Here is a 26,600-nt window from a genome sequence, read left to right as displayed (position 1 = left end):
ATCTCCTCCCTGTCAGAGATCTAGTACCAGCCGCTCTCTTAGTCTGTGTCAAACTGTAGCTCGAGAAGTACCCTGCATGGCCTTATCAATGTAAACATAGTTTAAACGTAGTAAACCTAGTTTATCCTTACATATATATATATGGAGAGAGAGTGAGATGTGTGTGTGTGTGTGTGTGTGTCTATATATATATATATATATATATATACTGTGTGTCCAGTTAGAATCAGAAAATGCGCCTGAATTGATGCAGATGTGAGCCGTACTTGTACTCAGACCCTGTATATTAAGCCAGAAGAGACATAAATAGGTGTTAAATGTACATTAATTCTGGTAACGAAGTCTAAATAATCATACAAATGGGATTAGCAAGAGTGCTATCAAAATAGCTTTCTCTTCAGTTACATCTTTTCCCACAGGACTTCCTGTTGTTCTCTGACGCTGCGCATTGTCTTTTAACAGGACATTTCTACCCTCAATTCTCCTTCTAACAAATAAAGCATCCTCACGGCTAACACTCCAGTGTGCACTTACCTAATGCATTGAAGTGGAGGCTCCAGTGTCACATCTTTTCACATGGTCTAAAATCTGTAGTGACACCCCTATTTGCAGGTTTCATGAGTGCAAAGAGATTTCTCTCACAGCCTCCACATCACTGAGCACATGGTGTGTGTGCTGTAGTTGAGGAAACTTGTGCAGTTAGCATCTAAAATCTGAAGAAAAGGTCCTTATAACAAATTATCCTGTTATAAGGATAGACTGTATTTATATGTTGGTTGTCAGTGATTCAAGCTGCTGAGTGTCTTTGGCCTCCTTTTCTTTAGGAATAGTTTGACATTTTTGGATTTGAGTGTTTTCACAATCCTGCTGAGAGTTAGGTGAGAAGATTGATACACAGTAAATATGAAGCTGCAGCCAGTTAGCTTAGCATTAAGACTGAAAAAAGAGGGAAACACCTGGCTTTGTCCAGTGGTAATGACATCTGCCGATGGACACCTAATTAATTTGTTTCATCTACACAAAACCAAAATGTAAAAACAATGGTTTTAAAGGGAGTTATGCACATGACTCTTTGTTGAGGTCTTTCCCAATACGTCTCACTATTCATCTAAAAGGTTGCATAAAGCAACACAGCAATCAGTAATTTTCTATCTTAATGAAACAAAAAAATACATCAAAATGGCATTTTGTCAACACAATTTGTTAACTGAATGAATATGTTTGATCTAGACAAATCTCATTCTAAAACTATATTTACGCTGATGTAATCACTGCTGATGCACAACACTTTCTTCCATGTTTGTTATTAAATAAAATCCATTATAAAATGGCAACACTAGAAACAACAGCATTTCCAATCCTAATCAGAATTTTAAACTGTCTAAATAAAGTTTCCAGAGCATTTTTAAATATATATTGTGATAGACTTCAGTCTGTTATCCATGACTGTTTTGGGTGTTACTTCCTAACATTGTAATAAACATTAAACCACTGTGTTAGTGGCTTTCAGTGTGATTTATATTAACAAAATCCCCCCCCCAAAAAAACATTAAATCCCCGGGACATATTGTTCCTTCCAGACAAACACAAGTTTATTCAACTGATATTACCACCATAACGCTGTATATTACCTCTGTAGCCATAAAACATATTCTGTGTGTTTAATACTGCTCTGAAGTGGTGCCATCAGGTGGAAAATGTGAATAATACAAAATGATAAACTGGTATTACTGCTGCTGAGGAATTTAAAGCTTCCAGGCTTGTTCTAATTTTAGTAAGCTATATCACAGTCTGAATCAAAGCAGCTTCTGCTTGGCCAGAATGACTGTGAATGTCTTGATATGATATCTAGGAGTTCCTTTTCGAAAATATGCATATGTATTTGGAGAGCAAGTGAGTAGGAAAGACATTTTATGTGATCGATAAAAAAAAAAAAAAAAAAAGGTTTCATTGTTGCACAGCTGATACGTCTATTAATACCCATTCAACCCTCAGGTGTAATTATTGGTACTCTCTCAAACATCTCCTGCTCTTTTCTGTCTTTCTTTTCCTCCTCACCATCCATCATCACTCTCTGTCTTTCTCTGCCTTCCACTCTCCCTCTTCGCCTCAGGCAGAGTCCACAGGCACAGACAGATCGGGTCCCTATAGACTCAACCACCACAGTTCTGCGACAACACACTTACACTTACAACTAATGAGGGATAAAATGGGTTTGCAGGCATGATTCAACTGTAACACTGGCTCTGTAGTGGATACGACAATAGATTTATTTGGCTTTGGAAGTTTGTGTGTGTGTGTGCGTGTCTCTTGTGGTGATGGTAGGTAGTAGGAAGATAAACAAAGACACTTTCCTGGACAAGGATTGCATGCATGCAGAGGTTTTGGATTATTTCACCTGCATGGGATATTTTCAAAATAAGAGAGAGAAAGAGATGAACTGAACTTAAACTTAAACTGTGACCTGTAGAAGGAAGATTGACATTAATTGAGGACATCAACACTACTCTCATGCCTGTCCAAAATGAAGCTTAATTAATATGAACCTACATAGAGAAGTCCGTTAGCTCAGCATAGCATTGAGACCGGAAACAGCTTCACTCTCAGCAGAATTTCCCAAAATGTCAAACTATTCCTTCAAGTGATCTTAAGATGATCAAGAGTCGCTTAAACTTTGAAATAGTACAGGAGAATGGGCACAGATAAGTCATCGTGTTCACACACAGACAGGTACATATACAAGTATACACCAAAACACACACACAATGTCCAGATGGGACAACCCAAGGGCATTCGAGGAAACAGCTGCAAATGGTGACTGATGCAGCAGAAGGTCTCGAGAACAGTTCACTTGTCTCTATATATATTTATGCATCTATGTATTTATGCAAGGACGTGGCAGTTATCCTGGCCTTGGCTTGACATAGACAAGGAGCACACAGCAGCTGTTGACCCAACTGATTCCAAAACGGTGACCTGGCCAGCTGGTTGGCCGTTCCCCAGCTGGTTGCCTGTAGTGGGAGCTGACAAGTTGGAGGTGGGGGGAATAAGGGAAGGGAGGTAGAGGTGGTCTGAAGGAACAGATAGACAAACCTTACCTGAGCAGGACGAAGTAAAAGCATGAATGTCACACTCTAATTTTCTTGCTTTCTTCTGCAACTTTGTGTCAAACACTGACAGTGTGTAATAATTTTCTGCATGAGAGAAAAAACAGAGTAGCAGCAACTCATACATAACTCAGAACGGAATATTTTCTCTGTGTTTGTGTCTATTTGAGCGTTTGACAAAATGAAAAACCGTGACAGACGAAAACACAGTGACATGCAGAAACTCTGGGTGTTTATATTCTTTTACTTCGGATGAGTGCGTTTATAAAGTTATCTTTAAAAACTCAATGGAGTGCTTTGTAATAGCTGCAAAGTCTAAGCCAATTACATCTAGAAAGCAAAATGGAAGATGAAAAATGATAGAGGTTAAGGAACAAGGTCAAGAAAGTTGGAGGAGGAGGCGAGGAGAAAAAAATGAGAGGAGGCCTGGAAAGCGGAGGAGGTGCAGCCAAGCAAAAACTGCCGGGGTAATTAAGGATTTTGAAGAAGAGCAAATAAGGAAGGAGGGATGACAAGGAAGGAAATAGGAGTACAAGAGGAGGAAAGAAAGAACAGAGGAAGGAGGCAAATCTTGGAGAAACGTGAGAAATGAACTAATACAACATGTTTGTCAGTGGTAGAGGTTTGCAAAAAAAGAGGGAAAGTGAGGGAAAAGATATTAGAGCATGAAGAGAGAGGTGGGAAGGCTGAAATATAAATGTGAAGATTGATGGTAGAAAGAAGAGAGGAGCGAGAAAAAGAGTGAGGGCAGTTAAAGGGTGCAAAGAAAGATATCCTCTTTTTGTACATGCTAAAAGAGGCTGCTGCGACGTATTGACAGTCATTCAAACTGACACCTACAGCAGAGATGAAACCATGTCTGAGCAAGCATGACAGGACAAGAATAATCATCACACTTACTGATATGGCTTGCAACATTTAGCCAGACTCCTGTGAGACCAAACTTAATTAAATGTGAAGACAACTGTGGCGACAACAGAAGACAGTATCTGTGATTGCAAGCAATACATATTTTAACAAATTATTTTAGCATCGGCCAAATTTATTCTCCTGCTTCAGCTAAGAATGTCTTTCAATTGTGGTTTAGCCACTTGAAATATTTTGACTGGTTTTGTTGCTTGGATTTGGTTTATGTCAAAAGAGAATCAGTGCTGTTTTACTGTTGGGGCTTTTACAGTGCACAGTGTTTTCCAAGCGTGCAGATTCATACATGGGATTTGGGATTGTCTTCCTGCAAAACGCCAAATACAGGAAACGTTTCACAAGCTTTTCAGTTACTCAAAACTAAGAACCTGAGACTCGCCTACTGTGCACTGCATACATTAATTATTCCTCATTCAAAGTGGCAGAGTAACCTTCAAAAATGGTACATGAATCCCTTAATTATGCATATCAGTGCTAAATGAAACATTAAGCCATGGGGATGTAGTTCTCCCGGCAAAACCTTCACGAGAGCTCACGAAAATGCAGCTTTTAAACACTTACTTGTTAAAAGCAAACCTCTTTTCTCTGTCTCTCACCTTCGCTCACACCCACAGACGCAGACACCAACACTCACACAATCACGCACACTTTGAGGACACTGTTATGTAGCAAATCAGGACCTGTCGATGGAACTGTTGATGCTGTTACATTAAATTCTCCTGTCATTTGCAATCTCACAATCCATTTGGTTTAGTGTGGTTAACTTCTGAACCACTCACTCACACTATTTTCACTATCAGTTAAGCTGTTTATATTTTTTCTCACTTACATTATAAAGTTCATTAAAGCTTCTTAAACCAATATTTAAGCCATATTTAGAGCATGACTCAGTAAATGGCAGCGTTGATCTGCTGGTCCACCGCTTTGGTCCAGACTGAAATGTGTCAACGGGTCAGCGTTTTTGTTTGTCCAACAAAAATGTTTATGACCTGCAAAACCGATGCTGTATCTATCAGAGTTAGCTGTATTTTGTGTTTATTTGTGTTAATTAGGTAATGTTAGCACGCAAAGTAATGTGGCGAACTAATGTGGCAGATCATTAAAGAGCCAAATATTTTTCTCAGTGGCTGCTGAAGACCAAAGACAGAGCTCTTTAGAATTTTAGAATCTCAGTAGTAATAGTAAAATTAAGTCTGCCCCACAGCTAAAACAGAGCCTATAGGAGGAGAAGCCAAGTCACCCTTATGTGTCATGGTAGGATTTGTCACCACAGCAGGAGGGTCGGTGTGCCTCACTGGGTCTTGTCACAGAGGTACGGCCCAGCTAAGAACTTTGGCCCAGGCTGACAGTACCCTTGAAGCTGGAGAGAAGGTTAACGTTTGTCAAACGTGGACACTCATAATTGGGCTACTAACTGAGCTGATTCAGCTACTCACCCACGGGTAGCAAGGACAAGGTAGGTGTGTGTGCATTTATTATCCACTCTCTCTTAGGAGGAGTACTCATCTAAAGGCCAGGGACCAAGTCTGCTTCACATCTGTTTACACAACAGTTTTTCTCCACGGTGGGATATCTGCCATCTGGAAAAGTGGTACCTTCTTTAACATCATGAAATGATAGCACAGACAAGACCGGGTGCTGTGAATATCAAATGACTAAACTGAACAAAAACAACAAACTTTAATTGGATATTTAGGACCACAGAGCACTGCTAATATAACATCTTTCCATAATGTTTTCACATTGACATTCATTGAAAATAATATTTTCTATTTTCATTTCTTGTGCAGTTTACTTTTCTTATAAATCTTCTGTATTTCCTTGAGAGGACCTGGTTTTGCTGAGCAGTCACTTCTGTCAAAAACACAGTCACAATTGTGGGTTGTTGCAGTCATTTATTGCTGATTAGTGCCTTGCTTATTGGGTCTTGATGGCAATCTATGAATGCAGGGAGGGATACAGAAATATTGATGCATTATTTTCATGGTTTGCCTCAGGTTTTGAAACAACAACCTTCTGATCGAAATCCATCTCTGCTTTGAAGATGCACCGGTAGCTAGAGACAGAGCAACACTGTCTCTTTGTGGACACTGAAAGACCTGCAGTAAGGCAAGGAAGTGAGCACAGGAGGAATATAAGGACCGGTGACATGCTCATTTCAAGTTGACCAGTGAAAATATTATCACGATGAGAAACCTAGATATTTAAAAAGCTGAGATATCACCTAGCGGGAGAATTGTAAGATCTACTCACTCAACATCTTGTCCCCTCATATTTTACATGAGAACTTTATTACTAAATGTTTTCTCACTGGCATATCCTATAGGATTAGTGCCTCTGACATATCATTTTTTTCCTTATTCCCTGGAGGATTTATAAGTATGTGTAGACAAACAACCTGTATATAAAGAATAATTTGCAATTCCTCAAGAGTTCATGATAGTTATGAATATTTGACTCTTGTTGCCCCCACTTCCTTTGATTGGAAGTTTGTGTAAGGCCATACCTGTGAAGGATCCTTGTTTGTCACATAAATGTTTTTATTGACCTTACAACTAGGACATTTTGACACATATAGATATGATATGTGCATGATCCCTTTTTCTTTCTTACAGAGTAGTTCTTACAGTCAAATTATCAAAGTCCTGGAAAGTCTGTCCGTGCCAATGACCCAGCCTGTTATTGTGTTTCTATCATGTGTGATCTGGGTAAAATAAAACCAGAGAGTCACATATTTGCAGTCAATGGCTTTATGTATAGGTCGAATTACAAAAACAATTACACAAACAATACAAACAATATGCATAAGCATATCTACCATAGTTAGATTACTCAAATAAGGAATAATATCCATAAATATACCTGTTGCAATTTCACATTACAGGCAGCAGCCAGCAACAACACACATTACAGCAACAAAGAGTGACTTGTGCAGTAATACATTTCAGTGGTCTGGTTAACATGTCAGTTAGTTGGTTAGCAGAAGGCAAAATAACAGAACCCAGATTCACCTGAGCTTTCTAGCCTCTTAAAGGGGAATTAAGTTCAATATGTTAATCTCTAAAAGTAGCCAAATACCTACAAATATCAGGTTGAGCTTTTAGCTGTGACTGCTTGGAAGGTAAAGTGTGTGTCAGGTTTGTTTATTGCAGGAGAACACGAAGAAGGTTAATGCTGGTTTAATCACTCTTTGAGACTTCGCTTAACTGTGCTTCTTTCATCCTTTACTCTGTTTATTAAAGCAGGGAAAGGCTCATGAGGTTCAGTGTGGTTCATGTGTGTCACATCATCTTAATCAGATAAATTCTAAAGCATTTGATCTACTGTGTGTATTATCTTGTTATTAGACAGCTGTGTGTTCTTTCTGATGGCAGAGTGCGGTGGATAATGCACTGAGATTATAGGCTGTGAGTGACAGCACTGGATCCAGATGTTGTTAGGTCTGAAATATCTTCAACTGCTTGTTTTAAACGGTTAAGAATTTAATTCAGTATGAGAAACACATGGTGAATATGTGTGAGGTTTAGGTTCGACTTTCACCTAATTTGTGAATTTTAAGATTTTTAATTTGCATTGCTGACTTCATAAGAATAACCCATCTGTGCTATACTACAACCACGCTAACCCCCAACAGTGTGACTAGAACCGAGTGGAGGGAAATGAAGGCACAGAGGTGTATTGTATATCAAACACACTCTGGTGGCTGTTAAAGGACTCAAGCAGGTTGTTAATAAGTCGACAGTGCAGGACATTGCCCTGCGTATGGTCATCTCTACATTAAAAATATCTGTGGGTGTGAAGTTGTTTAGAATTACCCACATGGCAACTGGAACAAATGCATTTTAAAAACAATATATAGAACAAGTGTAACTGTGATCAGTATCTCCCTCTGGAGCTGGTAACACAGGCCAAGAGGCACAACTTACATGATACAACTGGGCTGTGGTGCAGTTCACTTTCAATTATATCAGAGAGTAGAATTAAGCCATAAAACCCTAAATTTGTGGTCATTTCCGACCAAGAAAAGTGTTTTGATTTTTCAAAACTTAAAAGAAAAATAGACCACGATTGTCTGGAAAATGATTTTACAGCACTGTTGAACGTTATCCTGTGTTTTCTACTTGCCCTGCTTGCCATATACTTTTGTAATAAATTCTGGCATTAACAAGTGACATCCAGGGATTACTTTCATATACACAGAAATAACTGAATTTATAGCAAACTGATCCCAGTCCTGTTATAAAGATACACACTCAACAAAGTTTATGTAATCTCTTATACAAGCTGTATAACCTCTGATCTAGTTAGGCATCAATCACCTGCTGTATGTCATATCACAAACTCTGTGACAAGTGGAATGATAATGTAAGGTACAGTGAGTTGGCGGCCACAAAGAGCTGAATTCAACAGAAACTGAGACAAATACTATAGGTAGAAAAAGACTGCTAAAGGGAAATTAAACACAGGCTACCAAATAACCAAAAAAAAGTTAAACATGAAAGTGCAAAATTAAAATATGATTGACATTTAAAGGTTCAACCATGCTTTTCTAATTTTCCATCAACCTGCATCCGTTGAACTGAATATATTAAACATATCTATGAAAAAGTGTACACTCAGATTAATTCCATTGTAGTCAGCAGCAGATGATTCTCACTGCAGAAGCCACATGTGGAACCTGATATGCTTGGAACTGAAATCCATGTCGAATAACTACACTAAAGAACTACAATTTAAAAAACGTGGCAAAAACATCATGGGAAAAAAAACAGAAAGAAAAAAGAAAGATTAAATAATAAACTAGCTTGATGTACTTACGTGCTCAGAGGTATTTTAATGTTATATATGGTTTAATTTCAGCTATCAGATCTGCAATATTTCCATGTTGTGAAGCAGACATACATAATATTGGAAAATGTAAAATACTAAATAAAGTCGCAGTGCCTTAAATCTGCTCAATAAAATACTTCTTGAAATATACTTTTTTACCATTCACTTCTAATGACAACTCTCCACAAAAATATTTGTGAGGAGGCAACATTCATCAAACTCAACTTTTAGTGTAGGAGAATAAATGATATCAGACTATGCTGGTCAGGCTATAATGCTAAATTCCATCTGTTTTTTGTTACTGTCCAACTGCTTTGCATCTGATGTCTACTGACCAAAGCAACTTCATGAAGTGGGCAGTGAGTTGCCACTAAGTTGTTTTCACCAAGTGATTAAATTTTAAGGAGGAAATAATATTTAAATAAGGAATTTTGAGGAATAATTGATCATCACTTTCAAAATTGCAATTACCTTCATTTCTAGTTGATTTATTACTAGTTTATTGTTTCTCTATTTCTTTTAAGAAAGAAAGAAAGAAAGTAAGTTTGACGTCTTAGTGACTGACTACAATGGAAGTGACCTCGAGAACACTCTGTGACTCTGCTTCTCTCTCTGGTTAGATGTTTCTTCCCCCGTTGATGACGTTACCTCCTGGAGGGGCGATGTGGATAGAGTCCAGAATGGGCCGCAGAATCTGGCCGAACGGTCTGAAGATAGAGGTCAGAGATTGGATTTCAGATTTGAAAATGGAGAACAAGACAATTATTTCACATTTTTTTGGCACTAAACCATAAATTTAAACCATATGCACAAGTGACTGCATATTAACAGACCTGTTAATTGTCTATGTATAATTGAGTCCTAAGAACTTTTTTCTCTTAAAACAAGTTAGTTACTTAGTTACTTTCCCCTGCTTGTCTTAAGGTAGATAAAATAATATTGTAGCAGATGTAGCTAAGGTACTTGTTACCCTTTATGCATCCATTGTAATTACCAGCAACTAGTGCTGCCAGTTCTCTCTTAAATGTAGCTGAGTCACTCTGAATTTGCAGTAGAACTTGTGTCTCCCCTATGGCTGGCCATGTGACAGCTAAAAAGAGATCAAAGTGAGCCTTAAAAACTGGTCCAAATAAAACTCCTCAGAGGGCCACATCACATTAACTTTTTGGTTCACTTGCAGCATTTGAAATTTTCTGTCACCAAGTGAAACTTCAGTCAAGATGACATGACAGCATTCTGAAACCGCTGAAGTCGCCGGGCAGCTGAGGGACTGAGGTTTACACTCACGTGGAGAGGACTTCGGATGGAAGGTCAGTGATGTAGGAGGGGATGGGCCTGCCTGTCAGAAACTGAGCCACCTCGTTGGTGAAGGTGTTGCAGTTGTGCTCAAACAGACGATACCTGTCACCTCTAAACCAAGAAGGAATAGAGGAGGGTTAATTAATCAGATAACAGCTTTCATCCATTGGGACTAGTTAGTAACAAGTGGAAAATCCCAATGATTCCACTTAATATATAAACAACTGGTAGCTTTTCTGTATGAGAGAAAATAATGAAAATAATGAAAATAGGTGTGAAGAGGAGATGTGAAGAACAGTCACTCAACCTGTATGTGCTTTCTCCCAGGGAAGAGAGGTAGTCCATGAAGATCTCTTCAGACACTTCGGTCTCACCCAGCTCCACTATTGTGTCTGGAGGTCCCAGCATTGTCCCACCCTGAAAAACATGAAACCCACTGGGAGTTACTGTCTCTGAAAACAAAGTCTGATGATCAGATGAAGTCTGATGATCATCTGACCTTGATCCTCAAACATAGATTAGTTTCACTTTAATCTCAGCACATCCTGTGCTCATGCATTACAATCAAGTAGCTTCGGGGGGGGAAAAAAATCCCCCAATCACATATAAGCTATTTAAAAGAACAGCAAATCTAGGCTGATTTTTTTCCCTGATTTTTGTGGATATTTGCTAAAAGCTAGATTACATCACATCAAAGGAAGATACTTACAACACAGCTGAAATGGTAAGCTTCAGCTATCTCTAACATCGGGTTTTATCAGTCCCTCCAAATTACAGAGCAGAGGTGTCTTTCTAGAGATGCCATGTAGGAAGAAATTAATCTCATAAGAAGCTAACATACCAGCTTCTCTACCATTTTCTTCCAGTCTGGCCTACTTTAGTTACCATTATTATAACTGTTAAAGGATGAGGCTGGCAGCATTGTATACTCTATATTTTCTTATTGTCCCTGAAAAGACCAAAACTAACAAAGAATTTATCTCACTAACAAGTATTGCCTGTGTAACCAGTGTAATAATGCTTATTCCTCTGTGCCACAGACCTGCACTGTCAACCAAAAACTACTGAAAACACATTAGTGAGCCACATTGCTGAACTAGGTGACATGATCCTTCACTACAAAGAACATGGATACTGCAATTAATTTTGAGTCACTCCCATCTTCACTGTCTTGCTGCACTAACACTAACAATCCACAGCTGAAAGTAGTCCCCAACAAATACTATTTACTTTTGTTAGAATAATGTTTAATAAAAACTACACTGGCCCACTAATTAGTACTAAGTACTTAACTATTGTAAAAAATAAACTTCAGTATGCTTAATTGCTTAATTAACATTTGCAATACAGACATAATCTGAGCCACAGGAATCAAAGCAAGCACTTTTAGGGTATTAACAGGTCTCTCTGTTGTACCTGTTGGTTTGCAGGTATCATGTGGCTCTTTCACTTCTCTAGAAACTTCTAGAAACTCTAGATTTTATGTCTAGTAGCAGGGGCACAAAGGCTTTGCACTAATAATGCCTGACAGCCTGTTATCTTGTGTGTGTTTGTGCAGCAGTCTGAGATAGATGTCCTACATCTCCTTCATGAGCTTATTTGATGAGACTTGTGAAACAGGAGTCAATCCCCTTGTTACAGCCTTACCGGTGAACAGCTGGAGATCCCCTCCCCTCCGAAGAAGAACTCATCACCGTATGCCACTATAGCTGTGTGCCTGGAAGAAAAGCACAAAATTAACACGCAGGCATATCCAGGTCAGAGCAAGTTGATATTCCTCAACATCTGCAGTTGCAGCACAATTCGGGCTTTAAAAAAAAAAACATATAACAAGCCACAGTTTAGCAAACTAGATTCCAGGCTCACAATGATGACAGATTTTGATAACATCTGGATAAATTCTACACTTCAAAAAGAACAGTCCAGCCTTGGATAGATCCATGCTTAATTAACGTGTAATGAACTATTTTGTGACAAAGCGTTGTAATTTTTAGCCAATTACATTACAATTCTCATTAAACGAGGAGCAATGTTTTCATGGGAGAAGCAACCTCGTTATCAAAATAGCAGAAACGGAATTCTTACCATATACCGTCCAGTTGTTTACCTGTAAGAGAAAGGGGGGGGGGGGGGGGGGGGGGGGGGGGGGTAGTGAGAAGAAGCAGGTAGCAGATGATCTTCTATGCAAGCAGCTGAAACTAACAAGTAGAACAGTTTGATGTCAATCGATCGTAACGACCATAAACCAGTCACGCTTTACAGCTTCTTTACAAAATAAAATCAATATAATTAAAAAAAAAAAAAAAGAAAAAAAAAAAACAAACCCAAACAAACAAAAAAAAAACAAACTAGCTTTTGATAACTTAAGATCGAAAAGCACGCAGAGAGGACATTCCCAACCCGGTGTTTGTTATCATCACTTGTTTGCCCCCAAGGCCAGACTGCATCGGATTTTTCATCGGTACTTACCTAGCATGATTGGACTGAGGCTGCGAGCCATTCCTCTCGATAAATCATAAATATACAATTGTACATTGTATCGCGTAGCAGTCTTATCCATAATGTAAACCCCTAAAACTCCTTTTTTTTTTTTTAAATTAATTTATTTTTTGTTCACTGGATCAGCAAGGGACCATTAGTAGCGCAACTGACTGGTGGGGGTTTCTTCAAGAATTACGTCATTACGTCTCAAGATCACTTCCGCTCCTTCTGCTTTCAAAATAAAACACTGGAACGAGAAATTTCAACAAAGCACCAAGCGCTTTCTCAAGAAATTGCTTTATTTTGAAGAAAAGTGTATCTTTTCCGGTTTACTCCAGCTACCTCTACATGACTTGACACAATTTAATTATGGGACCTGATGGCAGTTTTGTTGTATGTGTATCATAATCAAAGAACCTGTAACAAAGATTAAAACAGGTCTGAGACTTTTGTGTTGGAGAAGAGGAAGATGATTTTGTTGAATAAAGGTCATGTTATATAAACGCACAACTTAAATGTAGAGCCTTTAAATACAGTGGAGGGTTGCCAAACAAGTCCTTATTCAAAAGTAGGGCAGTGACATTGTCCATCCATGGTAATACCACGGGAGGGCGCTGAACACACATAATTACACTCTCTGGTGCACACTCCAGAGCACAAGGTGGCGGTAAAAGCACTTAAACCGCCGGTAAACATCCAAAAGAAGAGAAGTAGTCCACCAGCCACAGCCCTCCTTGCCTCTGGACCAAAATAGACAGTTGAGGGCTGAGCAGCTGACATCAACCAGAAATGGCTGCCACCGGAGTTCTTCCCTTCATAAGGGGGGTAGATCTCAGTGGAAACGACTTTAAAGTAAGAATTTTAAGCAGTCCTCTTTGACTTTATACCCGTAGCTGTTCAGTTTAGCTAAATAGCTAAAGCTAAAGTTACAGGCTCAGAGCAACAAATGACTAAAGCCTGGGCTCGCTGAAACATTAGCTTAGCTTAACGTTACTAGCATTGGGCGTTAGCCAGTTGTCAGATACTTGACATGGACAAAGTAGAGTCGGATTGGTTTCAGCCACAAGCGCCTGGGGGTTAACGCGTTTAAGTCTAGGGTAATGGGTTTGCTTTTTTTACTTCGTTAATTGTGTATTATTATTTGTAGTTTGGAATAAGGCAGCTCTTACTTCCAACGTTATGTTAGCTAGCTAATTCAACTTCAGTGTTGGCTAACTGTAGCTGACTGGGTCAAAAGCACAAACCCTGTGTCAGAACATGTCAGCGTTATCAGCGTTAAACTTAGATAACACTGTGGCCAAAACCAACGTTGGCTAATGTTACAGATTTTGTTGAATGATCTTGCAGCCGCACAGTGTCGCCATACTTGTAAATTTTGACACACTTTAAGGGCTTAGTCTGGGAGATTGTCCAGGCAACTCGACTGGCAGAAGTGACAGCTGGGATCATCTGGCATGAACTGACAACTATTTGTGTACTTAACGCTAGCTGCCATGTCACTATTAAAGTACTAGAAATAAACTGGCGAAATAACATGTTTATCTGTGAGTCAGTGAAAGGCTGACGGCTAAAATCTATTTTCAGCCTGTCTGGTAAGATAAAATTTTCTCTGCCTTAATGTTCCCCTGATCAAAACGACAGGAACTTTTCCAGTGTTAAGTCCTGACAGTAAAAGATAATATACACTGAAACATACAACTGGCCAGATGTCTGCTGCATTTACGCATGTAGCTGATTTGTAAATGACTACGGTGTCTAGATTCATACTATCACACACATAATGACAGTGAAACTAACAGGCTGATGTCAGATTTTAATCTTGAAACTGAACTGACTTGATTAGAGATGCTAATTAAAAGATCTCCTGTATCATCGTAATGCTACATCCAGGAGGTCCAGATTTCAGATTCAAACTATTTTAGTAAATAAATTTAGTATGTCTTACAGGTAATGCCCCCCCAGCACAATTTAACACTGCTATACTGAAAAAAACATAGTATTTGTAAATACAGTCAATAGAAGTATAATTGTTGTCAAAAGTCATTTATGTTTCTCCCACTTGTCTGTCCTTGCAGGGTGGATACTTCCCAGAGCATGTCAAATGTATGAGCAGTCTGCGATGGCTGAAACTAAACAGGACAGGACTGTGTTACCTCCCAGAGGAGCTGGCCTCTCTGCAAAAGCTGGTGAGACATTCAGGCCTGTTTTCTCATCATAAGCTTGGCCTCACACCTCTACACATGGCGGCATTAACTCAAAACGTTTTTCACGTGCCACCTTGGTTGTGTGTCTTGTTCTCTGTTCAGTCTGTGCACATCCAGAGTGAACTACTTTGAAACTGGAGAGAATTCAGAAGGACCACAATGTTGATGATATTATAGTATTAGCATTGGCATATTTTCATTGGACTTTTGTTTGCTGTCTATTTTTCCATCTATCAGTGCTTTGTTGAAAGCAGTGCTGTCGGTCTGTGGTTCAAAACATACTAATGGAGATCACACCAGTAGATAAATGCATCTACCAGAGAAGCCTCACCTGAAGAAGAATGCCTACAGCCCTGCTTTAATCCTCAATATCTCTGATAGGATTATCTAATCTAACTCTCTAAAGCAGTGCTCAGCAGGGCACGGTCAAAAGATGATCTGTGCTTGCGTGCTTGATCTTACCAGGTGTAGGTAAACAGGATTAGTGTGTTATCATGGCTCACAGTTGTACTGTGTGGAGTGTATTAAACAGAATGTTTTTGGTTAAATAATTCTATTTAGAGACGACGGGGCATAAGAGCTAGTGGTACATTGCACAGTAAGGGCACCTTGTAGGGTACATTGATAGGGTTTTAGATTATTATGTTGTGTTTATGCAGTGCAATGTGTATCTGTTAACAAAACCTCTGTTTTCTTCCATCTACAGGAGCATCTTTCAGTGAGTCACAACAGCCTGACCACCTTACATGGAGAACTGTCCAGCTTACCAAACCTACGGGTAATTGATACATGTATAAGCAAATGTGTATAAGGCACGTGTAGAATTATTTTGTTAATTATAGTATAACCATAAGTGACAACACCTATCAATTATTTGTTAGTGCTGTTGATTTCAATGTGATGCTTTGACTAGTTCACAGGGGTTTTCTGGCCTAACCTATCCAACTATAATATGGTAATTAAAGTGTTTCATCATGTGTGCAGGCGGTGGTAGCCAGAGCCAACAACTTGAAAAACTCTGGAGTCCCAGATGACATCTTTCAACTAGATGATCTCTCTGTGCTGGTATAATAATCTCACACCATCTCTCCTTTGTTTTGTTTCCTTTTTTTGTAAACTGCCTTGACCTAACTCCTACCACCTTCCTTGTTTTTTTTAAATTTGTTATGAAACTTTCCTGCCCCAAAAAATAAATCTGGCTTGCAGACAGTGTTTACAACAAAAACAACGCCATGTTTCTCCACACTATACCCTTTTATCTTCTCCTTTAGGACCTGAGCTACAATCAGCTTACCGAGATCCCCAGGGACCTGGAGAACAGCAGGAACATGCTGGTGCTGAATCTGAGCCACAACGGTATTGACTCCATCCCCAACCAGCTGTTCATCAACCTGACAGACCTGCTGTACCTGGACCTGAGTGACAACAAGCTGGACAGCCTGCCACCCCAGATGAGACGCCTGGTCCACCTTCAGACTCTCATACTGAACAACAACCCGCTAATGCATGCGCAGTTGCGGTAAAAATATTTGACTTTGTTTCTTTAATGTTTCCTTTATACTTTGCCCTCTATTCCTCACTTCACACCTAAACACCCAGAAAGTGCTAGTTCCCATGTTAAGTCTAAAAGTAAGAGGTAAATGTAGGTAGGAAACAGAAATTTGTACTAATTTAGTGCTGCTCTGACTGTTTTTGTGTAACTGTTTGTGTGTGTCTGAGCAGCCAGCTGCCAGCCATGGTGGCATTACAGACTCTCCACCTGAGGAACACCCAGAGGACACAGAGCAACATGCCCACCAGCTTGGAGGGACTGACACATTTAGCAGGTAATACACTTGTATTTTTCACAAATGTGTCGTTCTGTGTGTGTCCTTGCACTCTCTGTCTGGAATAAATGTTCCTTTTTTGTAACTTTTTTGTAAATTTTTTTTTTAAACAAATATGTGCTCCCTCTTCTACCCCTCCCATCTCTCCCAGATGTCGACCTGTCATGTAATGACCTGACTCGAGTGCCAGAGTGTCTCTATTCACTGGGCAGTCTGAAGAGACTCAATCTGAGCAGTAATCAGATTTCTGAACTCTCCCTCTGCATCGACCAGTGGACTCAGCTGGAGACGCTTAACCTGAGCCGCAACCAGCTCACCTCACTGCCTGTAAGGGCCTTAATCATTACACCGCTGTCTTCTATCTCTTTTTATCACTAGAACACAGCATTGTTTGTCAAGTACTTATATTGATGTATCCTACTCCAAAGTCTAATGTTTAAAATTTGCTTGTGTGTCTCCATCCAGTCTGCTATCTGTAAGCTGTCCAAGCTGAAGAAGCTGTATGTAAACTCCAACAAACTGGACTTTGACGGGGTTCCACCAGGCGTGGGCAAACTCTCCAGCCTCACTGAGTTCATGGCTGCCAACAACAACCTGGAACTCATCCCTGAGGGACTCTGCAGGTGGGCTTTGGCTTTGAGTTGCTGGACTGATAGCATTCTAAATAAGCCAATGACACAAGCCAGTTTTAGTTTGTAGAAAAGAGCCAGAATTCGAGGGGCAACATGAGTCAGTGATACAAATTGAATTCAGGTGTTTATCCCATCAGAAAATAAGTTGACACAAGATTCAGATTGTTTGTAGTTTGACATTTCTTCATTGCTAATCACAATATGATTTCCTAAAAGCCTGGATCGTTATGAGGAATCATTCAAAGTGAATTTTACACAGCCAAATATAGAAATACATTGGTAATTGCAGATTCTTTATACATGATATATTCTATCACCACAAGTTATGTGAATAACACGGAAAATGTGTTTTTTTGTTGTTTTGTAGGTGTGGCAAATTGAAGAAGCTGGTGCTGAATAAAAACCGCCTGGTGACACTGCCTGAGGCCATCCACTTCTTGACTGACTTAGAGGTACGATACTAACCCCCAAGTACTCGAATAACACTGAACTCAGCCATTGTATTTATATTGGTTTAATGTGGCGGACTTATGATTAAGCAGTTAAAAGGGTTAACTATTACGCCACTGGAACCAAAACATACAGCATATTTCATTAAATGTCATCTTAAGTATAAGCTTATTAAGCGAGGGGGGTCTCTGTCATCAAACCTTTTCTCAATTAATGTCCCTTTCTGTAGGTTCTGGATGTGCGTGAGAATCCCAACCTGGTGATGCCTCCTAAACCAGTGGACAGAGCAGCAGAGTGGTACAACATTGACTTCTCTTTACAGAACCAGCTTCGGCTGGCCGGGGCCTCGCCTGCTACTGTGGCTGCTGCTGGTGGAGGTGCGTGTGTGTTTGTGTGTGTGTAACTGAGTGTAGAGCTTGTAGATGACTGTGTGGGACTTTATCAATACGCTTGTTCATTTTCTAGAGGCTTAAATATGTATCTGTTTATACATGTGTCCAGGAGCCAGCCCCCGAGATCACCTGGCGAGGAAGATGAGGCTAAGGAGGAGGAAGGACTGTTCTCAGGACGATCAGGCAAAGCAGGTGCTGAAGGGAATGAGTGACGTTGCACAGGAGAAGAAGAACTTGGAGGTAAGGGAAAAAAGATATCGGGAAAGCTACATGGGCTGTCTGCGTCCTCTCTTTAGGGAGTTTGATTGGTTTAGAAATCTCTCTGTTAACTTCAAGGGGAGTTGAGAAATGAGTGGAGGAAGAAAAATAAACACAAGAGATTTTATTTACTTTTCATTCACCAAGAAATCTGCTCATTTTGCAGGAGAACGGGGACTTGAAATACGCCGATTTAAAGATCCGACGGTGGGACAAGAGTCTTGAGAAGCCTCAGCTAGACTACTCTGAGTTCTTTATGGAGGATGTGGGACAGGTAAGTTTCTATGCATTTTTAGACAACCTGTCAGGTTAGAAAGTTTTTTTGTTTTTTTTTTTTTGAAGGTAGATTATGGTTAGTTTACACATCTCTCTTACTTGCCCTCCCTACAGGTCCCAGGTTTAACGGTGTGGCAGATAGAGAACTTTATTCCCATCCAAATAGATGAAACTTTCCATGGCAAGTTCTATGAGGCGGACTGCTACATCATCCTCAAGGTAACACGTCAAATCTGCCAACATTTACAGTAGATGTCTGTCAGTAGAAAGTACAGACTGTCATCTGCCTCAGACAAATGAGACCTAATCTTACTGGAATATCTAAAAGTTTTCATGTACTATATATATCCTACGACATATTCCCTGTTCTGTGTATCTGTGTCACATTCTTCTCTTTGTAACCTAGACCTTTCTGGATGACAACGGAGCGCTGAATTGGGAGATCTACTACTGGATCGGCCAGGAAGCCACGTTAGACAAGAAGGCTGGCTCCGCCATCCACGCCGTCAACCTCAGAAACTTCCTCGGAGCAGAGTGCAGGACGATAAGGGAAGAGATGGGAGATGAGAGCGAGGAGTTCAGCGCTGTATGTATAAACATAATCCACACAGAAGCAAATTCAAATATACATAAATGGGTAACTGTAATGCTTAAGAAATTTCTGATACTACTTGCAATCAATTCACTGTTCTTCACGTAAAAACATAAAACATAATAAAAATGCACTTTCTTTTAATGGATGTGGTACAGAAACTAAACCTTTGCAGCTTAATGAACCTTCAGCTGCTACATGCTGTGGTGAATGACAGTTGTTGTCTTGTGTACAGGTGTTTAACAACGAGATCTCCTACATTGAGGGAGGAACAGCCAGTGGATTCTACACTGTGGAGGACACACACTATCCTGTCAGGTGGGCTGGAAGCAACGTTTTCTTGGCTTGATTTTAATTTGTCTTCTTTATTATCTTTGGCTGTTTTTTTTTTCTTAATATCGTCAGAGATGTACTTGCTGCTTTGTTTTGAAAAGCTGTCCACAAATCAGGTTCATTTGAAGTCTGAATTCATTTCATTTGCTTGTTTCAGCTATAATTCACTGATCATTCTGTGATGTGGTCTAAAAACGTTTTCATCATGTTTTTAATCCTTTTGTGTTTTTTGTTTTTTTATCAGGTTGTACAGAGTTTATGGCAAGAAAAACATCAGGCTGGAGTCTGTACCTGTGAAGGCCTCCTCCCTCGACCCACGGTGACTCACACACACACCCTTTCAGCTTTATGTAACATACACACTTGCATATTTTTGCCTCACCCTCCATTCTTAAGGCCTGTTTAACCCTCTTATCTTTGTTTGATGTAATCAGTGCATTTGCTGTAGACTTGCAGTTGATTTGTGGCTCATTTCTTTCCCCCACTGCTATTTAATATGTTCAGTGTGTCTAGTTTAGGGTGGAGCATTGTGTCCATTAACTAAGTCTTTTCTGTGTCTTCTGGCAGCTATGTCTTCCTGCTGGACACAGGGCTGGAAATCTTTGTCTGGAGAGGAGGCAATGCTACGCTCAGCAGCACCACAAAGGCCAGGTAGGACACAAATCGAATGTTAACGCAAATGTTTCTGTTGCAAATCATAAAGTAGGTTTCCATGTTAAGGACACTACTAGACAGCCCATAACTGCAGTGATCCAAAGCCATGTCTATCGGTTCTTGTCATCCTCCAGGTTATTTGCTGAAAAGATAAATAAGAATGAACGTAAGGGCAAGGCGGAGATCACAACCCTCATGCACAACCAGGAGCCTCCAGGGTTCTGGGAGTTGCTGGGAGGACAACCCGAGGAGATCAAGAAACACGTACCAGATGACTTCTCTCCCATCAGACCTAAACTATACAAGGTAAATCTTTCATACAGTTGTTGGTTGTGGACTCCAGTAGAAGTGTACATGCAGATTTAAGGTAGTGTGTGTGTGTAAATTGGTGAGAGTTGCAGGAGGTTTACTGTGAAGCTTTCTTCTTGATCACAGGCTTGAATTCACATGTAACCATATTTCTGTATATGAGCCATGATAGATGATAGAGTGACAAAGCATGATGTACATCAGAAGATAATGGTGCTTAGCAGGAAATCGTAATTCACTGATGTTTATCACTGTCGTGTAGGTGGGCCTGGGTCTGGGCTACCTGGAGCTGCCTCAGGTCAACTACAAGCTGTCAGTGGAACACAAAGACCACAAGATCAAACTGGACACCCTGCCAGAGCTGAGACTGGTATGTTTATCTGCTGCCTGATCACTAAAAGGCTTACATCCCTCTTTCCCTCCTTGGTTGCACTGCCCCATTTCCTGCTTCACCTCTGACTTTAAACCCTCCTCTTATTTCCATCCCTGTCTTCAGGTGCAGTCTCTGCTGGACACAAAGTGCGTGTACATCCTGGACTGCTGGTCCGATGTGTTCATCTGGATCGGGAGGAAGTCTCCCCGTCTTGTCCGAGCCGCTGCCTTAAAACTGGGTCAGGAGATCTGCTCCATGCTACACCGGCCCAAACACGCCTGCGTCACCCGCAACCTGGAGGGCACTGAATGTCAGGTAACAAATACAGCTGGGGGAAGTAAAACTACTCCAAGCCTGCTTTACCTACTTGAAATCATTTACAGTTCTGCCCAAAAGGAGGAAAACATACAGTATTTAAAGTGTAATGTTGATATTGAAATCTCCCTTCTTCTTCCTCATCACCAGGTGTTTAAGTCCAAGTTTAAGAACTGGGATGATGTTCTGAAGGTGGACTACACAAGAGCAGCTGAAACTGTACAACAAAAAGACAACCTGCAGGGCAAGGTCAGTGATGCAATGTGGGAATATTCTCAAAATATTCATATACTGCAACAAAGGATCAGTGTTTGGCCGACTTTTATTTTCCAAATCAGAAAGTTGTCAGATATTTGTGTGTGTGTGGCTCCTCATGTCTATGCTGCCGCGTTCAGTGTTTGTGTGTGTGTTTTCTCTCTCACAGGTGAAGAAGGACGCAGAGAAGAAAGACCAAATGAAAGCTGACCTCACAGCTCTCTTCCTTCCCAGACAGCCAGCCATGCCCCTCACTGAGGTAACAACACACACACACACACACACACAGTTAATCTCTTCCATCATACTCCATGTTTTGACCAGGCAAAGCACACAAACACAAACTCTTAATTTGTTGATGTTTTCTGTCCAGGCTGAGCAGTTGATGGAGGAGTGGAATGAGGACCTGGATGGCATGGAGGGATTTGTGTTGGAGGGAAAGAAGTTTGCTCGCCTGCCAGAGGAAGAGTTTGGGCATTTCTACACACAGGACTGCTACGTCTTCCTCTGCAGGTATGTGTGTGCTGATGTCTGGAATCAAGCAGGAAAAAAAAAGAAGGTGGAAATTTGTGGTTTGCGGTTTTAATACAGAACATTATCAACTGCTGGTTGTTAAAATGGGCTCTGATGTCACTGTGCTTTCTCAGATACTGGGTGCCCGTGGAGTACGAGCAGGAAGAGAAGGAGAAGAAGGAGGGCGAAGGTGGTGGTGGTGGAGGAGGAGGTGAGGAAGAGGAGGAGGACAAACAGCCGGAGGAAGACTTCCAGTGCGTGGTTTACTTCTGGCAGGGCAGACAGGCCTCCAACATGGGCTGGCTCACCTTCACCTTCTCCCTGCAGAAGAAGTTTGAGAGTCTTTTCCCTGGAAAACTGAAGGTGCGGGGAAAAATCTGTGCTCGCTCTCTGACCCATCACACTCTTTTTTTTTTTCTTATTTTTGACATTTCTTGAACAATTTTATCATCCTATGCTGTGTCGCCACAGTTTTTGTGCTGAACTGACAACTGCATCCTGTTTTGCTGTTTTAGGTGGAGCGTATGACTCAGCAGCAGGAGAACCTCAAGTTCTTGTCGCATTTCAAGAGGAAGTTCATCATCCACAAAGGGAAGAGGAAACAGAAGACCGACTCCGCCCAGCCCTCCCTCTACCACATACGCACCAATGGCAGCGCACTATGCACCAGGTTTATATGTCGCCTGTTATCAGTTTTATTCACACCTGCAACGTCACAAGCACTGACGTCTTGATGTCTCTCTCCTTAAAAACATGAGCTTCTTTTTTTTTTTTTTTTTTAACCTCGCATCTTTCTTTCTTTTAGGACCATTCAGATTGGTACAGATTCAAGTAATCTCAACTCAGAGTTCTGCTTCATACTCAAGGTTGGTATGTTTTTTTTTCTTGAATCTTACAGTAAAGCAGACTTTTTTTTAAGTCAAATATCTTTGTATCCCACTAGAGATTTCTCCTCTGTCCAAAAACTATCATCTTCTTCTCCTGAGACTCTGGTTTTCTTTGTAACATCACGTTTTCTGCAGGTACCATTTGAGAGCACCGACAATCAGGGCATCGTTTACACCTGGGTGGGCAGAGCCGCCGACCCCGACGAAGCCAAATTGGCTGAGGACATCATGAACAGCATGTTCGATGACACATACAGCAAACAGGTAAGTTTGCGTACAGGTGTGACATTCCTGTATTCATGTCTGTTCATTTCTCTTTCATTTTCACTTTGGGTGCAACCTGAAATACTCTGATAATCAACTTCACAATCTTCAGCTGCTTTCGTCTCTTACTCTGACTGACATTTCAACTTTTAACTCTTAAAGCTCCAGATTCTTAATACATCCACCATGATGACAGAGATTTTAAAAAGAAATAAAGAAATTCAAAGAGCTACCACGTCAGCACCGCTGTTTTCTCTGTTGTGATCTTAACATCAACAGTATTACAGCCCCCGAGTGCCACCGCTGTTTCTGTTTATTTTATGCAAAAGCTGAACTTTACTAGAAATATATGCCATTTTCAGCTATGGATCAATAGGCCTTAATCTGCCCACTAGTGGAGATGCTTTTTTTTTTTTTCTTGGAGATGCTCTCACAGTACACAAGCATGTAAACAGTGAAGCCGATGTAGCAGCTCCTGTGTGCGCTGTTAAAAAAAAAAAAAAAAAGCAAAAGCTTAGTTTCATTCCCACTGCTAAGAACACCTGTTTTCATAATTTAGCAGTTTCTTCTTTTATATTTTCATTCTGTGTGCAACTCAAATTATTTTAAAAATACTCTCACTGATAAATACTCCTAAAAATAAAATTGAAAGTAATTTAACTATGAAGGCAGGTGTAATTTTTGAAAGGCCCTTTGAACCATAGCACTATAGCACTGACAGCTTCCTTCTTCTAGATGCTAATTGCAATCTAAATGAATGTGATTGTGTCTTCCATCACAACCTAACACTTTTATGTGTGTGTGCTTGAAAGTATTATTTACTCACAACTGATCAGCCAGTTTGTCTCCTAGGTGATTAACGAGGGGGAGGAGCCAGAGAACTTCTTCTGGGTGGGGATTGGTTCTCAGAAGCCATATGACGAAGATGCAGATTATATGAAACACGCTCGTCTCTTCAGGTGAGGGACCTGCTGAAAGCCACCTATTTTATAATTAGAAATATGTGATACTGTCTGTGCTTTGTTTTGTTTTCTTTAAACCACCTCTCTCAGTTCTTCTGTGGTGTCTTTTCTCTGTTTTATCTTCCCTCCCTCTTTCAACTCGTTCCTTTCTCCTCTGTTCTTCGCTTTCCCACCATCCCACCAACCCTCTTCCTGCCTCAGGTGTTCGAACGAGAAGGGCTATTTCTCTGTGTCTGAGAAATGCTCAGACTTCTGTCAGGACGACTTGGCTGATGATGACATCATGTTGCTGGACAACGGCAAAGAGGTAATGATAACTGACGCATGGTTTTGTCTGACTGTCTATAGTAGAGTCAGTCAGATTTTATTCTTTCATTTTCTACAGCGCAGCTAATTTTCCTTGATTCCTCTCAGGTCTACATGTGGGTCGGTACTCAGACCAGCCAGGTGGAGATCAAACTTAGTCTCAAAGCCTGCCAGGTGAGTGAGAACCCCCCCAGTTTGTGTTCACACATTTTGGTTTTTAATTTTTTTCCTATCTTACTTCTTCCTCTCCTCCTTTTCCTCACCAGGTTTACATCCAGCACATGCGCTCTAAGGACACTGAACACCCGAGGAAGCTGCGACTGGTGCGGAAGGGAAACGAGCCCCACTGCTTCACACGCTGCTTCCATGCCTGGGGAGCTTTCAAAACTCCCCCCTCATAGACAAACGCTCTCTGACTCGCAGACTCGCTTAAAAATGCTCACATCTACGTACAAATGAATTTGCTGCCATGTAATTTTCTACCAGTAAAGATGACGTCTATGCCCATTACCCAGCTTTACCTGAGCTCTGATTCCTACCCCACATCCTGCTCCAGCGCTGCTGCTCAACAGCCTTTTTTGGCCAACAGGTTATTGTCAGAGTCTGCAGAGAAAAACAGATTTAAGTTTAGCACAATCAGTGAGAACTCTTCAGGTTTAGAGGCTGCTGGGACAAATATCAGTTTTTCTACAAGCAATTTTTTTAGGAGCAAGTCTAAATACTGTAGTTGAATGAAAGAGGAGAATTATGTGTTGAGATAAAATAGATCTAAGGTGTACAGAGGCTTTATAAAGAAAAAAAACCCAAAGGGAGGTGAATCCCCTAACATATCGATCTGTTTTGCTGCTTTCACGTGGCTTGTGCTGCATGGTCAGTAGTTTTCAGTGGAGGAGGGTTCAGTTCTCGTTATAAGAGTCACCCCTCCGTGCTTGGTGCCATTTTGCGCAGCTCATTTGAAGCAGTTTAGGGCAGATAAAAGTTGATTTTACTTCTGTTCCCACCTCTAACTTGACCACTGACCTGAAACCAAATATGATCCTCATGTAAACAACACTTCAGACAGTAATTTCCTTAGCTGTGTGAAAGTTAGAACACTTACATTTATTTGGCCAAAGAAATCTTGAGGTCAACGTGCAAGTAACAGATTGTGAGACAGAGCCTTGATTAATGTTTAAGAACTTGTGTTTAAATGTGCAATCAGCAGATCCTGAAACTAAATAACAATACTGAGTTCTTCTATGTCACGGGCTACATTCAACTTGTCAAAATGTTTATTTTCTTGCTCCTTTTGAGGATAAGAGTTTTTTTCATGGGTTTGAAAATTGAGATAGTTTTGCATTGTTTTTTTTCCCCAAATGTTTCTTGTTTTGGAACAAAACTATAAATTTTTTTTTTTTATTTAATGGGAGATCTCCTGCACCATATCATAGGCATATCTTAGTAAATATAGTGACTCCTGCTTCCACTGATCTGAGGTCAGTAGCTAGTTTTTACGGTTAACTAATGATCAGATAACTTTTGGAGTACAAAACTGCTGCAAGTGCAATCAGTGACCTGATTAGTATGCAGGCACTGGTCCAAGCAAGATAAGTGTTTTCCCCAAATGGCTGCAACTTCCATCTTTACACTATATTTTGTGGGGTGAACTGTATGCCTGTTACTGTGTTGAGTCCTGCACACGTACGTGTGTATTTGAATACGTGCACATGCTCCTGAGGCCACCTGCAGATGCTTTATTTATGTATTTTATATAAAAATAAAACCTCACATCACATCACTTAGGCTGTCTTGATTGCTGTTTACTGATCATAATTCAAATGTTTGTACATAAAGTCAATTTCATGTACACCTACCATCAAACTCTCTCTCTCAAATTGAATCGAAGGCAACTGGACTTATATTTGTCTGGGAAGACGTTTCGCCTCTGTTTAAGAGGGGGGGGGGTCTGCGAGGAGAGTAAACAACTTAACCTCAGACGACTCTCAACGATCGTCATCCACCAGGGACTCACCTGACCCTAACGACTGTCGTTCACACAAGATAGAAACAGGGGCACAGGGGCCTGTCGACTGTCGTTCACTGGGGACCACAACAATGGTCAGGTGAAACCAGTACTTTCACAGGTACTTTTGGTGGACCCACCCACAAGAGGTTAAAT

General features: G+C 40.5%; 2 protein-coding genes across 2 annotated transcripts; one reads left to right on the top strand and one right to left on the bottom strand.

Annotated features, from left to right (window-relative positions):
* Window positions 1–6,773: 6,773 nt before the first annotated feature.
* Window positions 6,774–12,812, bottom strand: desi1a (desumoylating isopeptidase 1a). Its single transcript, XM_041062645.1, has 6 exons — window positions 12,630–12,812; window positions 12,246–12,267; window positions 11,808–11,877; window positions 10,468–10,577; window positions 10,149–10,271; window positions 6,774–9,568 (listed from the first exon to the last, which is right to left on the bottom strand). The coding sequence occupies exons 1-6, from the start codon at window positions 12,718–12,720 to the stop codon at window positions 9,478–9,480; spliced, it is 507 nt and encodes a 168-aa protein (XP_040918579.1). The 5' UTR covers window positions 12,721–12,812; the 3' UTR covers window positions 6,774–9,477.
* A 567-nt stretch (window positions 12,813–13,379) lies between these two features.
* On the top strand, window positions 13,380–26,219 carry flii (FLII actin remodeling protein). The gene is made up of 31 exons (XM_041062620.1): window positions 13,380–13,493; window positions 14,717–14,827; window positions 15,552–15,623; window positions 15,830–15,910; window positions 16,117–16,364; window positions 16,568–16,671; window positions 16,823–16,998; window positions 17,137–17,294; window positions 17,671–17,755; window positions 17,983–18,130; window positions 18,255–18,385; window positions 18,570–18,677; window positions 18,794–18,898; window positions 19,086–19,265; window positions 19,507–19,589; window positions 19,849–19,923; window positions 20,172–20,255; window positions 20,393–20,564; window positions 20,830–20,937; window positions 21,064–21,255; window positions 21,406–21,504; window positions 21,680–21,769; window positions 21,884–22,023; window positions 22,158–22,386; window positions 22,539–22,693; window positions 22,829–22,889; window positions 23,046–23,174; window positions 24,027–24,133; window positions 24,338–24,443; window positions 24,551–24,616; window positions 24,709–26,219. Exons 1-31 carry the CDS (start codon window positions 13,431–13,433, stop codon window positions 24,841–24,843), a joined length of 3,801 nt encoding a protein of 1,266 aa, XP_040918554.1. The 5' UTR covers window positions 13,380–13,430; the 3' UTR covers window positions 24,844–26,219.
* The last annotated feature ends 381 nt before the right edge of the window (window positions 26,220–26,600 follow it).

This window comes from Toxotes jaculatrix, chromosome 18 (genome assembly GCF_017976425.1).
Source record: "Toxotes jaculatrix isolate fToxJac2 chromosome 18, fToxJac2.pri, whole genome shotgun sequence".
NCBI classification, from domain to species: Eukaryota; Metazoa; Chordata; class Actinopteri; family Toxotidae; genus Toxotes; species Toxotes jaculatrix.
Note: the sequence above shows the minus strand (reverse complement) of the source record. Positions and strands in the feature narration are given on the sequence as shown.